A 13,518-nucleotide genomic window follows, 5' to 3' on the forward strand; every position below is an offset into this window, starting at 1 on the left:
AGCATCATGTGGAGCTGGCGGACAGAGCAGGCAGAGATGGAAAGAATAGTGCCAAGATAACACTGAATTGCTTGGTCAAGCCCCTTCAAAGCCAGTCCTACCCTTCAGTTATGTGGATAAATTCTGTTATGCCTATTTGAACTGGTTTTATTACTTCCAACTGAAAGAATCCCAACTGATGCAACTGTCAATCATGTTAAGAGGCTGACAGTACGACGACAATCACAGATTTCAGTGGAGAAGCCACATGTTCAGAAGGCCCCTCTGATGGGTGGTGAGGGTGGATAGTAAAAGACTGGAGAGACCATTGGGAAGCTATTAAAATGAGCTGTCACATAGAAGGGCATACTCGGGTAGTGGTATCAGAGAATAAAATCTGTAAATATTCAGGAAGTAGAAAAGACAAAAGCTGGTGATGGATTAAATATGGGGTAAGTAAAAAAAGACTGCTTTCTTCATTTAGGCAAAAGGTGATGCCTTTAACCAAGACAAAAACAGAAAAAGACACAGATTTAGGGGTAGAGAGGAAGATCATGTTTACTTTGGACATTGGTCTGCAGTAACTATGACAACAGTCTGGTAATGATTTGAAACTGTGGAATTATGGAAAAATCAAAGCTAAAGATACAGATTGGGAGTTACGAGCACTTAGGTAATGGCTGAAGATATGAGTAGATTGAATGATGCAGGAAGAAAATGTCTCCTGAAAAGAGGAGGCTGAAACCTTGATCAAAAATCAGAAAAAATAGGTAGACAGAGAAAATTAAAGAGACAAGAGAGATGAACTCATAAGCTCATTAAGAAGTTAATATATTTCTCATTAGAAGATAGAAGGGAAGTAACAAATTGAGGAGGATGGTGCATTCAATAATATTAACTATTATAGAAAACTTAAGGAGCACGAGGACCAATAACAAAGCTGCTGCTAAATCTAGATACCAGTGTCTTTCTGACCTTTAAAGATTAACAGAGAGGTTAGTACAATAATTAAAATGTTGCTTTCTTGCCCTGCCAATGTGCTCTGTGGTTAGAGAATTGACCCACTCACTGAAGGGTTGCAGGTTCTATTCCCAGTCAAGGGCATGTACCTGTGTTGCAGGTTTGATCCCTAGCCCTGGGTTGGGGTGCATGCAGGAGGCAACCAATCAGTGTGTCTCTCTCACATTGATGTTCCCCCCTCCCCCTATCTTCCTCCCTCCCTTCCACTCTCTCTAAAAATCAATGGAAAAATATCCTCATGTGAGGACAGCAACAACACAACAAATCACTTTCTTAACATGTCTTAAGCATCTAAGGTCTCGATTCAACACATCCATTATGTGTGGTGGCATTTGATTAATTTTAATATGCTATTTAATATGCTATTTCTATTTAGAAGGACATTAAGCTTTTCCAAGCTCAACAGGGACAATAACTATTATAAAAGACCACCATTAAAATACTGCCATTGTTTTTTAAATTTAGTTGGCATAACAATGGATCACTGTGAATTAAAGTTAATTTTAAGACATCATACAAAGTTCAAAAGACTAAGGCATAATTGACAAATATGTAACTTTTCTTCTATGCCTTCTATATATTGTGCTCATTCAGTAAATCAACAATAATACATTGAGGTCCTGTAGTATGTCCCAACACTGTGCTAAACACTAAAATTCTAAATTTCTGAGACCTACTCTCTAGATCCCTGAACTCCGATTCCCTCAATCTTATTCCCTGAAGCAAGTACTGTGCTGTGGGCTCCCAGAAGCCCTATTCAGGACTGAAGACATACCCCTCAGCTGCAGGGAAGATAATTAATTGACTATAAGCACACTCCAGGAACTGCTCTGCTGCTTCGCCCAAGGTCATGGCCCCTCCACAGGGCAGGTTGTAGTCAATGACTAGTTAGCTCAGGACAAGTCTAAAGGTGATCCCAGCTTCTGAGCTCCTTAAAGTATCTGAAGGCATGTGGGACAAGCACCATAGTGTAACTTCTCCCTCTGCCTAGCCCTGCTTCCTCTGTTTACCCCCACCTCCTCTATGCGCTGATCCCAAGCACACTTCTAAATAAACTTCCTGCCCCTAAACCTTTATCTTAGTCTGCTCCCCAGAGAACTCACCCACCCACACATACCCTGCTCAGCTGTGCTCCATGACTGAAACGTACCCTCTCCCTGGCCTGAGCACCCACGCACTTTTTCATTACCTCTGCAGCCACACCATCAGAGAGCATTTTCTCAGCATCCATCATCTGAGTTAAAGGTTGGGGAAATAATGATATGACAGTACTTGCTAGTGAACATCTTACAATTTAAGTTTAACAATTAAGCAAGAAAGCTACTTGCTAGTGAACATCTTACAATTTAAGTTTAACAATTAAGCAAGAAAGCTATATATTTGGTAGACTTACAAGCATTAGATGAAAGTAAAGAATTTCCAGCTAAAGGGGGAGAGGAAGAAAGAAAACTATTTGAGAACACAGAAGACCTTTCTCTTGCATGTATGAAAATTCATGTTAAAACCGGGGTTTCAATAAATTACAGAACAGAAAGTAACAAAAAGTGCAAAAGGCATCAATGTGGCCTTTATTCATTTAATTTTCCTTTCAACGTATAAATGCTATTAACAATTCTAAGGATACTAGACTTTAATGAAAAATTTTTATTATGAAGATAAGATCTAGGAAGGATAATTATGTGCTATTTTACAGTCCCTTGTAAAAATAATGATAACATGAAAAATTAGAAAATGAAAATCTGAAAAGTTATCTGAAATCTGAAAACGTTAAGCAATTTCTCCTGCATCTTAGTTTTGATCACTTTTGCTGAATCAGTTTTGTGTATTAAGGTGGAGAGGGTGTTCTTCTTTTGTTAACAATGGAGCATGTCCTTCAGAGCTTGGCATAGTTTTTAAAAATCGTCTGAAGCTTCAGGCTCAGCATGATGTTCCCTTTGGCCTTCAGTCTGCCACTGAAGAATGCCTGCAAAGAAGAGGGAAAGAGTACCAAACTTTACCACGTTACATTTTATTTGTATTTTTAAAAGATCACTGTTAAAAAAAAAAAAAAAGATCATTGTTGAGCTTGAATACAATTGAGTTAACTCTTGGCAACAAAGGCAACTTTTATCTAGCAATGATAGTTTAATGATTATAGTTTTAGACAGCTAAGAAAAAAATAGACTCCTGTGTATTTTAGAAAACCACAGACTAATTTATTTGAACTGACAGATCTGGGAGTTCTGCTTCAAACTATGCTTCCAGCTTTAATTTATGTTCTTAAACATGAATTTGAAAATATATGAATTTTAAAAAAGGCTTTACTGTGTTCCTAACAATTAAAATATTAAATTCAGAACTTTTAAAAGCAGATTAAAAATATGTATTACATCTTCATGAACTAGAAAGCCACATAATGATAAAAGAAGGTAGATAACCAAGTAGTGAGTACATCCTGGGTGCTAGCATTAGAATGCCTGGGTTAAAATCTAGGCTCTGCCACTTACTAGAAAGCTGAGCTTGGGCAGATTCCGTAACCTCTCTGAGCTCCAGCCTCCTCTTCTATACGGGCAGGACAGCAGTACCTAAATCATGCAGCCTTGTTGTGTGAGTTAAATGAAATAGTGTGCAAAGTGCCTAGCTGAGTGTTTGACATGTGGTAAGAGCACAGCAAGCCCATTATTACCAAGCGAAAGGCTGTCGTGTTCAAACACTAAGAGCTCCTGTCACTTCTGTATCTGACCTGACAAAGGAAGTTGTGCAAGTGCTTAAGTTTCTCCTCAATGTCAAGTTCCCTGTGAGTAAAATAAAAATAATAAATCAGTTTTTATTGCTTACTGAGAAAATAACACAAAATGGGAAATAAAAAGAAGTCCCTAGATTTTTATCTACATTATAAAATACACTTAACATTATGTACACTTAACATTACAAAGCAGCCCTACAAATATAATCTTACTTCAGAAGCACAGCCATCAGCTTAAAGTGGGCATAACAGCAATTCTCAGCCCTGGGTGACAGATGAGAAACTGAGGCTCAGACAGCTTAGATAACCTGTTCGAGGTCTCCTGCTTATTAATTAGTAGCAACTTAAAGTCAGAAGCAAACCCTCATCCTCTGGAGGAAAAGCAAAAACTACTTAAACTTTTTATCCCAGAAAAAATCAGGGAGAACTCGTTCCATCAGGATCAAGTGCTGGATATTCAAATGGAGACTGAACGACAGTTACAGTACTGAGGCCTGTTTACAGGTACTAACATCTGAGAGGACTTACAACCTAAAATAAAAACACCTCGTTTCTTGAAATAAATACACCAATATTTGGTGGTGGTTGCTGAGTGGGAAAACTGTGTACATAAATCTTTGTTCTTATTTATTTTCTTATAATAGATTCCTAGAAGAAGAATTAATAAATCATGACATTTCTTACATAAGGTTCTTGACCATACCTCCATATTGCCACAGTTTCCAAACTATACACTGTGGGACCCCAGAGCATCTCAGTAAACCCACAGGGACACTAAGGAGTATTTAAAAATTGGTCAAATATAAAAAAAACAACAACATGAAAAACTACTCTGTTTGGACCTAACTACTTAATAAACTGAATCCTTAGGTATTTCTTTTGGCCCAGGAGTGCCATGCAAGAAGCACTGAGACAATGATTCGCCATAAAGGAAGAAAGTCAGTGAACCTCTGCCACAGTGCTTTCCAGAAAGACACCACCAAATTAAAACTCTTTCCAGCTACATGGGCATTCTCTTACTCCAACCTTAACAATACCATTTTCTTAATTTTTGAAAATCCAAGGCAAAATGACATGCTTTAATTTGCATTTTTAGATACTGGGAAAAATCGATAGTTTCTCTTATGTATATTAGTAATTTCTATTTCTTTCATTAATTACTGGTTCACATCTTTTGCCCATTTTTTTCTATTGAGATCTTACAGCTTTCCAGAAGCTTTTATAAGTTATAGATACCAACATACTGTGTATCATCATCTTTATTTTTCCCCAGGTTTATGGGAATACCTTATGGAATCTGACATGCAGAAGTTTTTAATTTCTACACAGTCCAAACTAATGCTATTGAGTTCTGTTCCTTGTTTCTATCCTTGCCTTAATCTACTCAAGTATGAACTGAATGACTACATTATACTAAGCAATATTCTAGGCTAGAAAGTAGACATATCTCCCTGTTCTTGTGGAGTGCATATTATAGTAGGGGACTCAAAAAATAAAATGTAAGCAAAGACTTTAAGACTGGGAGCAGTAAGACCAGTCAAAAAGCTGTGTAGTAAGCCAGGTGAGATGATGGACACTTGGATCATGGTGATATCCCTGGCAGTGAAGAGAAGAAGATGAATGTGAGGTATATTTTGGAGAAAGATCAGGCAGGATTAAGTACAAAAAGGATACAGAGGTATAGAAGGAAGCCAGGACAATTCTTATATTACTGAGCATATAAATTTGGGTAAAGAAGATGCTGCCATTTCCTGAAAAGGAAAAGACTATGGAGAAAATGAAATCATGAGTTCTACACTGGACATAGACATAATAAGTTTGAGATGCCAGTAAGATTTCCCATTCAAGAGGTCAAGTAGGGATCAGATTCTATCACTATGGAACTCAGAGAAGACAACTACTGAGACATTTAAATCTGTGAGTTGTCACCCTAGCTGGTTTGGCTCAATGGATAAAGCACCGGCCTGCAGACTGACGGGTTCCAGGTTCAATTCCGGTCAAGGGCACATGCCTGTGTGCAGGCTCGATCTCCAGTAGGGGGTGTGCAGGAGGCAGCCAATGAATGTTCTCTCTCATCATTGATGTTTCTATCTCTCTCTCCCTCTCCCTTCCTCTCTGAAATCAATAAAAAAAAAAATTAAATCTGTGAGTTGTCAACTTATAGACAGCTTAAATACTATAGGATGAATGGACTATTTAAGGAGCGTGTTCTTTAGAAAAGAGCTGTGAAATGAGCCCTGAGAAACACCAAAATTTAATGGATGGGGTAGAATGCACCAAAGAAGGTCAGCAATAGCCAAAGGTGGAGGTGAAGGAAGCAAAACAGGAGAATATGGTGTCATGAAAGTCAAGGGATGAAATTATTTCAAGAAATTGATGATTAAAGGAGTTAAATGTTCCTGGAAAGTTGAGTAAGACATAGAGAAATATCCATTGGAATTAGTAAAACAGTGGTCATCAGTGACCTTCAAAACAACAGTATCAGATGCAGAAGTCAGATAAGAAAGGGCAGAAAAGCAAAGTCAAGACAGAATGTTTAAACATGTGCTGTACAATAAAGTAGCCACTAGCACATGTGGCTACTGAGCACTTGACATATCATTAGCCCTTGCTGAGATGTACTATGAGGATAAAATACACACTGGATTTTAAAGACTTAGTATTTTAAAAAAGGATATAAAATATTCCATCATTATTTTTAATATTGATTACATGTTGAAATACTTGAATGTACTGAGTTAAATAAAAACACAGTTAGTCCTTGAACAGCATGAGTTTTAACTGTGCAGGTGGACTTATATGCAGGTTTTTTCCAATAAATTTATAGTCAGGCCTCTGCTCCCATGGATGTGAAACCTGGGGATAGAGGGCCAACTGTATACTTATAATGATGATAAATAGCATTGAGGTTGGAGAGAAGGTAATAGAACCAAATGAATTTAGAAAACCCCTGATATTAATTAGCATTTCTCTAAGGATTATCATTAAGAATAAGAAATACCTAGGTTTTCATCAAGTTTTTGCTTCTACTTTTATTTTTTACACAATTCCATTCAGTATGGTATTGACTTAGATGTATGGAATAACATAAAGCACTACTATTTCCTAAGCAGCTGCCCAGTATCATTCACTGAATAATCCATTTCCCCCCAAAGGTCTGTTATTCCTAGCAATTATATAAATGTTTCCTTAATCCTACATTTAATCTTTATATACAGACATCTCAAGTACAACAAATCTAAAAAATAACTCATAATTACCTATTCTCTCCCCCAAAGGCAATTTCCACTCAGCAGATGCTGTCATTCCACAGCTCAGTGGCTTCCATTCACACTTAAGACCTGAACTCCTTACCAAGTTCTAGTCTAGAGAGTCCTGGGTGATCCAGCCCTTGCCTATTCTCCCATCTCACATCCTCCCACTCTCCCCAATGCTCATTTACTATCACTGGCCTCCTCACAGTTACATACACTTAATACAGCGGTTCTCAACTTGTGGGTTGCGACCCCTTTGGCGGTCAAATGACCCTTTCACAAGGGTTGCCTAAGACCATCCTGCATATCAGATATTTACATTATGATTCATAACAGTAGCAACATTACAGTTATGAAGTAGCAACGAAAATAATTTTATGGTTGGGTCACAACATGAGGAACTATATTTAAAGGGCCAGAAGGTTGAGAACCACTGACTTAATACGTGACCCAACTCCTGCCTCAAGCCTCTGCACTGGTTGTTTCCTTAACCTTATAGCTCAGCCCTCACTTTGTTCAGACTGTTTGGGACAACCTTATCTAAAATAGTTCCTCTATCCTGTCACACTCTAATCCAGAGTTGGCAAACTAGAGCCTGTGGGCCAATACTACTCTGCTGCCTGTTTTGTAAGTAAAGTTACACTGGAACACAGCCACATCCATTTGTTCACATATGATCTATGGCTATGTTAATTCTACAATGGCGGAACTGAGCGGGTAAAACAGAGACCATCTGGCCTGCAAAACCTAAAATGTTTATAATGGGACCCTACAGAGAACCCTGACTTAATTTTCTTCATACCTGAAATTATATTTTTCCACTCACCTCTAGAACTAAGTTCCGCACAGTTGGGGCACTGTCTTATCTAGCCACCCCGAAAACCCGAATATGAATAGGTACTAAATAAATTCCTGGGAAGGAGTAATCTCAGAACTCACTCAGTACCAAGTACTTACTAAACTCTTCACATATACTATTGGATTTAGTTATCATCACAATGCTTTGGGATTGTAATCATTCATTTTACCAATAAGAAAATTGAAGTTTAGAGAGTAAGTGGCAGGGCTAAGATTTAAACTCAGATATATCTGATGACAAAGAACATATACTTTACTGTACTACCTGACAATTCTTTTCAAATTATTTTACAATTCTTTTTAAATTAGTCTTTCTATCCAGAAAAACGGAACATTTTCCATTTATTCAAATTGCTCTGTTCCTTGTAAAGTTCTATAGCCTTCTTCAAATAAGCACTGCACTTATTAGGGTGGTCATTCGTGTTTTTCAGTTTAGATTGTAATTATAAACTAATTTTTAAAAATTATATCTTCTAGCTGGTTTTGCTGCTATGTGAAAGCTATTTTTAATAGTTATTGTGCATTTAACCACTTCTTTGAACTCCTCTATTCTAAGAACTAACAAGTTGACTCACTTGAGATTTCTAGCTACATAATCATGATTTGAAAATAAATTTTTCTACTCCATTCTAACTGCTACATCAGTTACTTTAACTTTGTGTGCTTGTAGATTGGGCCAAAAGTTTCAAAACAATACTAACTCATCATAATCAGAAATGGCACTCCTGTCTTAATCATGGTTTTCCACTATAATGTCTGACTTTAAATATTTCACCTTCAATAAGACACTAGTGCCCGGCCAGTGTGGCTCAGTGGTTGAGCATTGGCCCAGGAACCAGGAGGTCATAGTTCAATTCCCAGTTAGGGCACATGCCTGAGTTGCAGGCTTGGTTCCCAGTAGAGGGTGTACAGGAGGCAGCCAATCAATGATTCTCTCTCATAGATGTTTCTCTCTCTCTCTCCTTCTCCTTTCCTTTCTCTAAAATCAATAAAAATATATATTAAAAAAAGACACTAGCTGTTATACTTTATCCTTCTATTTCCAATTTTCAATGATGATTAAGACAAATTCTTAATCATATAACAGGAATGAATATCTACTTTTATGAAATATCTAATATCATAGGGTTTTTCACCTTTGAATTAATGACCTAGTACAAAGTGTAGATGTGGGTTTTATATTGTTGATACGCTAAAGAATTCCACCAAAAGTTCAATTTTAAAATGTGTCAGCTGAAACTCTACCAGAAAAATTCATGATTTGACAACTCAGATATTGGTATCAACTGTCTCTTCTTCAGAGTTGTATGAACTCTGCCTTATAAATCAGAATTTGGAAGTCAGCTAAAAACTGCAATTGTCAAACAGAAAGCAATGATAAAGAAAAAATGAACATTTTAAGCATATTACCTTCTGAGGGTCAATCTTGCCCAGGACTACACCAATGAAATCATCATCTGAAAGTGTGATTGTTACATCAGCAGAGCCTTTTGCAGGACCTTGATACACTTTTCCTGTACCATTTTTTAGGTCAACAGCTGGGGAAAATAATAAAAAAACAATGTGGGTCATATTTTCTTCACAATATAGAGTAAAATAAACTATTTTAATACAGACATTTTTACAGTTTCCAAGTTAATGTGCTGCCTATTTATTCTAAATTAGATATCACCTGCCATTTGGAAAAAATTTTTAAATCCTTTATTTTTTGAGGTGTCCTTTTTATAAAGAAGTTCTCCAAAAAGTCAAATCAGTATTTTTCCTCAGTGAAGAAGTTAACACAACAGGAACATTTTAATGTAGAATAATATAAGGAAATTAAGTTGGTGAAGTTTATATGGTTACAGCCTTTAGGTTCAAATACTCAACAAAGGAGGAAGCTGAATTTTAAGAGTTGCATGTTGGGGGAAGGGAACACATACTATAATCTCCTTTCAAATACCTGAATTCATCAAGATAGTCAACATAAACTAAAAAAATATTCTAATTAGTTTTGTTTTGATTTTTATAAAATACTTATTGCCTTAATTATTGTGAGTAAACATTAAAATTTACTCCTTTTCCGTTAACTGTTTTTGACAGAAGAATTAAGTGCCCCAGGCTGGGTAACTAGAAAAACTATTAAACCTTTACCTTCATTGCTCCCTGTATCACATGTATAGAGCTTCATGCCATAGTTACACTTGAAAAAGTTTTAATTATCATATATATGAGTGAGACCAGTCAGCCAGCAACCCGATTCTACTCCTCCAGCTTCAGCCTCCTGAGGGTGATTTCTCTTGCTACAGCGAAGGAGCTGCAGTCACATCACTCTCCCTGAGGTGTATAGGGCACTCCCAATTTAGGGTCAAGGAAAAGCTACACAATCTTAAGAAAAACCCACAGTGCTTACCTACATTCTGCTTAGCCAAGCCTTGCTCCAAAGAGAAAATCAAATCACTCTAACTTTCCACAAAAGAGAACGCTACCAACTAAACTAAAATATAATTTGACAATAATGGTTACCTTGGGAGGGGAAAGGGCTAAGGGAAGGGAACCGCTCTGCTTTGTATACTTCATTCACTCACTTCATTGCTTCTACTGTGGGTGTCAGACAATAGGCAAGGTATTACAAGTGAGGCAGGAAAAGCATAGACTGTTCTTATTGAAACTTACATATTATGAAAGTGTTTTCATGTATTATTTGTACTACAGTGAAAAGGAAAGAAAGGGAGGAAAAGAGGGAAGAAGACAGAAAGGGAGGAGGGGGAGTGAAGAAGAGAGAAAGGAAGGACTCTAAAGGGAAGCAAACCTCTAGCATTCAAGGACAACACCATGGTTTAATTCTTCACTAGTATTTCTAAGGCCTACTGTCCATACGAGTCTTGCTCACCACACTCATCTCACTACTAAAGAGTGGAAGCAAGCCTCTTAGCAATGAAGGTTCTTAGCTGTCTGCCTGCCCTCTCACTCACCTGGTTTTACGTGCTACTTCACAGCCATGACCTTGTAAAGCAATAAAACTGTCTTCGGTGGAAATCTAGAAACTAATATTGATAAAATAAAAGAGCGCTAAGATGGGGAAAGTTCTTTGCAAGATACACAAAGTTGAGGTAAAGGAGTGGAACTTTCAGTTCTGCAGTGGCTCAGGTCACGGTCTACAACTTGCCTCTTGGGGAGAATCATCATCTACCACCATCACTTTGAGTTTACAGGCACCTGTAAGGTCACAGCTAATCTTAAATTAAAATGAAACAGATAGAATATATTTTATTTTAGTTGTACAACTTATTTTAAAAGCTTTATAAAATGACTTTAGCTTTGTATTTATATAATCATTAAGGCTCCAAAAGAGTCTATAAAAAGTTCAGTTATATATTACAGCATTTAACGAGGGAGGGGGAGGTGTTAGATGAGCACATGGCATTTGGAAACTTGGAGATCTTCGAAGGTCTTAGGATATGGACCTTACAAATCACAAAGGGATTCTCTGGGAGAAAGAAGTTGTTTTTGTGGATACCTTCTCCCCTTAAGATTATAAATTCTTTGCTGAAACAAGAACGTCTAGTCTTTAAACCTCCTTATGCTTCCTTGAATAGAAAGTATTTAGTAACTATTTGTTAAATGGCTGATCAAAAAGCACCTTGAAGAAGCATCTCTATAAAAATAGTGACAGCAAACAAAAAACTTAGGATGAAAGTAAAGGTTTCTTTAAATCACACCAAAAAGGACACAACACTTTTGTGCTATTCCTGCCAAAAGTTAATAAATTCTAATAATCATGAAGAAACATCAAATAAATACAAACTGAGGAACATTCTACAACATAAGTGGCCTCTACTCTTCAAATATGTCAATGTCCTAGAAAATAAAAACAGACTGAGGATTTGTCCAGGTTAAAGGAGACTAAAGAGACCTAACAACTAAATGAAATGCAATATATGATCCGACATTGGGCCCGAGCAGTTCTTACTTTTCCTTTCTTCATTTCTATTTTGTTAATGTTATTACTATTGTTATTCCTTTGATATAAAGGACATTACTGAGGAAATTTGTGAAATATTAATAAGGTCTGTAGATTAAATAATACTGTATCAATGTTAATTTCCTGATGTTGATAATTATTCTCTGCATACATATAAAAAAGCATTCTTAGGAGATGCTACCACATTATTCAGGAATAAAGAGACATTGTGTCTGCAAGTTACTTTCAAATGCTTCAGAAAAACAATAATATGTATGAGAAACAAGAAAATGGAATAAAATGTTAATTTGAAGAAACTGGGTGAAGGACAGATATACATTCTCTGTATTATTCCTGCAACTTTTCTGTAAGACTGAAATTATTTCAAAATAAAAAAACTATAAGAAGATATTATTAAAATGAATAACACACACAGCAAAATGAAAAGCCATAATAGTTTTAGGTAATTTGTGTGTAAATGCACGTGGGCAGTCAGGGGCTGTGATGGTAAGAAGGGAAGCAGCCACTGTTGCTAAGGGAAAGAGTAACCTGAAGCTGACGCCTCTCAAACAAGTAGGTCCCCATCCCAGACTGGACAGCATCTTCTTTCCAAAGATCAGCTTTCAATTTTTTTTTTTCAGAGTTTCTATAAACACATGAGATGCTCATTTGGATCCCAACCCTAAATATGGGACCAACACCCTTAAGATTTCATTTATATCCACGCCGAGAAACCCTAAAGGGGTTTCTGCTTTGACTACTAGAACATGAGCAGCAACCCAAGAGCTAACGGTATCCTCAAGCATGAATATATTCCGATCTTAAAAGAATGGCAGTTGCCCAAACTGTACATATTCTACCACATACTGGCAAATTTCCAAGATCCAAAACAGATGACTTCTAACATGCAAAATAAAACAACTCTAACATCCATTCATGTTACATAGTGCATAATGGATGCCTGGATTTAGTCCAAGGTAGACAGCACTACACCATTGTTACAGTACACATTTTTAAAAAGCCAACTCACTTTATTACTCAGGTAACATTATTTAAACAATAATGCATAGTATTTCTATAATCTTGCTATATAAATGTAAAATCCAATTATGTTCCTACAATGGAAAAGATTACAAATATGTAAAAGGAAACCAAATTTCCTTTGGGAGAAAAACAACCAAATTGCTCAATGCCAACCAGTTTAAACCTATCATCCTAAGGAACACAAATATACTTTCTACTCAGTAAGAGCGTATCATTATTACATGAAAATAAATCTGTCTTTGTCAAAAGTTTCAGTTTTGCAGCTACTTTATAATCAAACAATAAACAAATCTTATTTGGGAACACAGGGCAATAGTCATGTCTAGAGTTATAACAAATTGTATATTTAAAAATTGTTGGTCAAATTCTAAGATGCTCACTTTATTTAGAGAAAAATGGAAATACTGGAGCCATTATTCTATAAACCATGAACAGCAAATAACCTTGTAGGAACAACAAAGACTTCCCTCTATTCCCTCCTGTGTGCCACAAAGCAGCGTAGCAAAGCTAATGCTCTGAGTTCCAACTAATAGTTCCATGAACATGGTTTCCAGTTCTGTCTCCAGCTATGAACAGTTTCCACAACCTAGGCCAGATCTCGGGCTGCTGCAGTTTGGGTACCACAGCTTTTCATCTTGTCTCCTAAACATTTCTGCTCTCTCATGTTTCACCTTTTAGTAACACAATCAAAATCC

At 36.7% G+C, this 13,518-nt stretch overlaps 1 protein-coding gene across 1 annotated transcript in view; it reads right to left on the reverse strand.

Moving 5' to 3' along the window:
• Positions 1–2,538: 2,538 nt before the first annotated feature.
• The window catches only part of HSD17B4 (hydroxysteroid 17-beta dehydrogenase 4), a 71,422-nt gene continuing 60,442 nt past the window's right edge, over positions 2,539–13,518 (reverse strand). Inside the window, exons 22-23 of the mRNA XM_006081110.3 lie at positions 9,247–9,374; positions 2,539–2,962 (exon numbers count right to left, since the gene is read on the reverse strand). Coding sequence (XP_006081172.1) covers positions 2,873–2,962; positions 9,247–9,374 — 218 coding nt within the window. The 3' untranslated portion in view covers positions 2,539–2,872. The remainder of the gene's footprint in view (positions 2,963–9,246; positions 9,375–13,518) is intronic.

This window comes from Myotis lucifugus, unplaced genomic scaffold, assembly GCF_000147115.1.
Source record: "Myotis lucifugus unplaced genomic scaffold, Myoluc2.0 scaffold_0, whole genome shotgun sequence".
In the NCBI taxonomy this organism is placed as follows: domain Eukaryota; kingdom Metazoa; phylum Chordata; class Mammalia; order Chiroptera; family Vespertilionidae; genus Myotis; species Myotis lucifugus.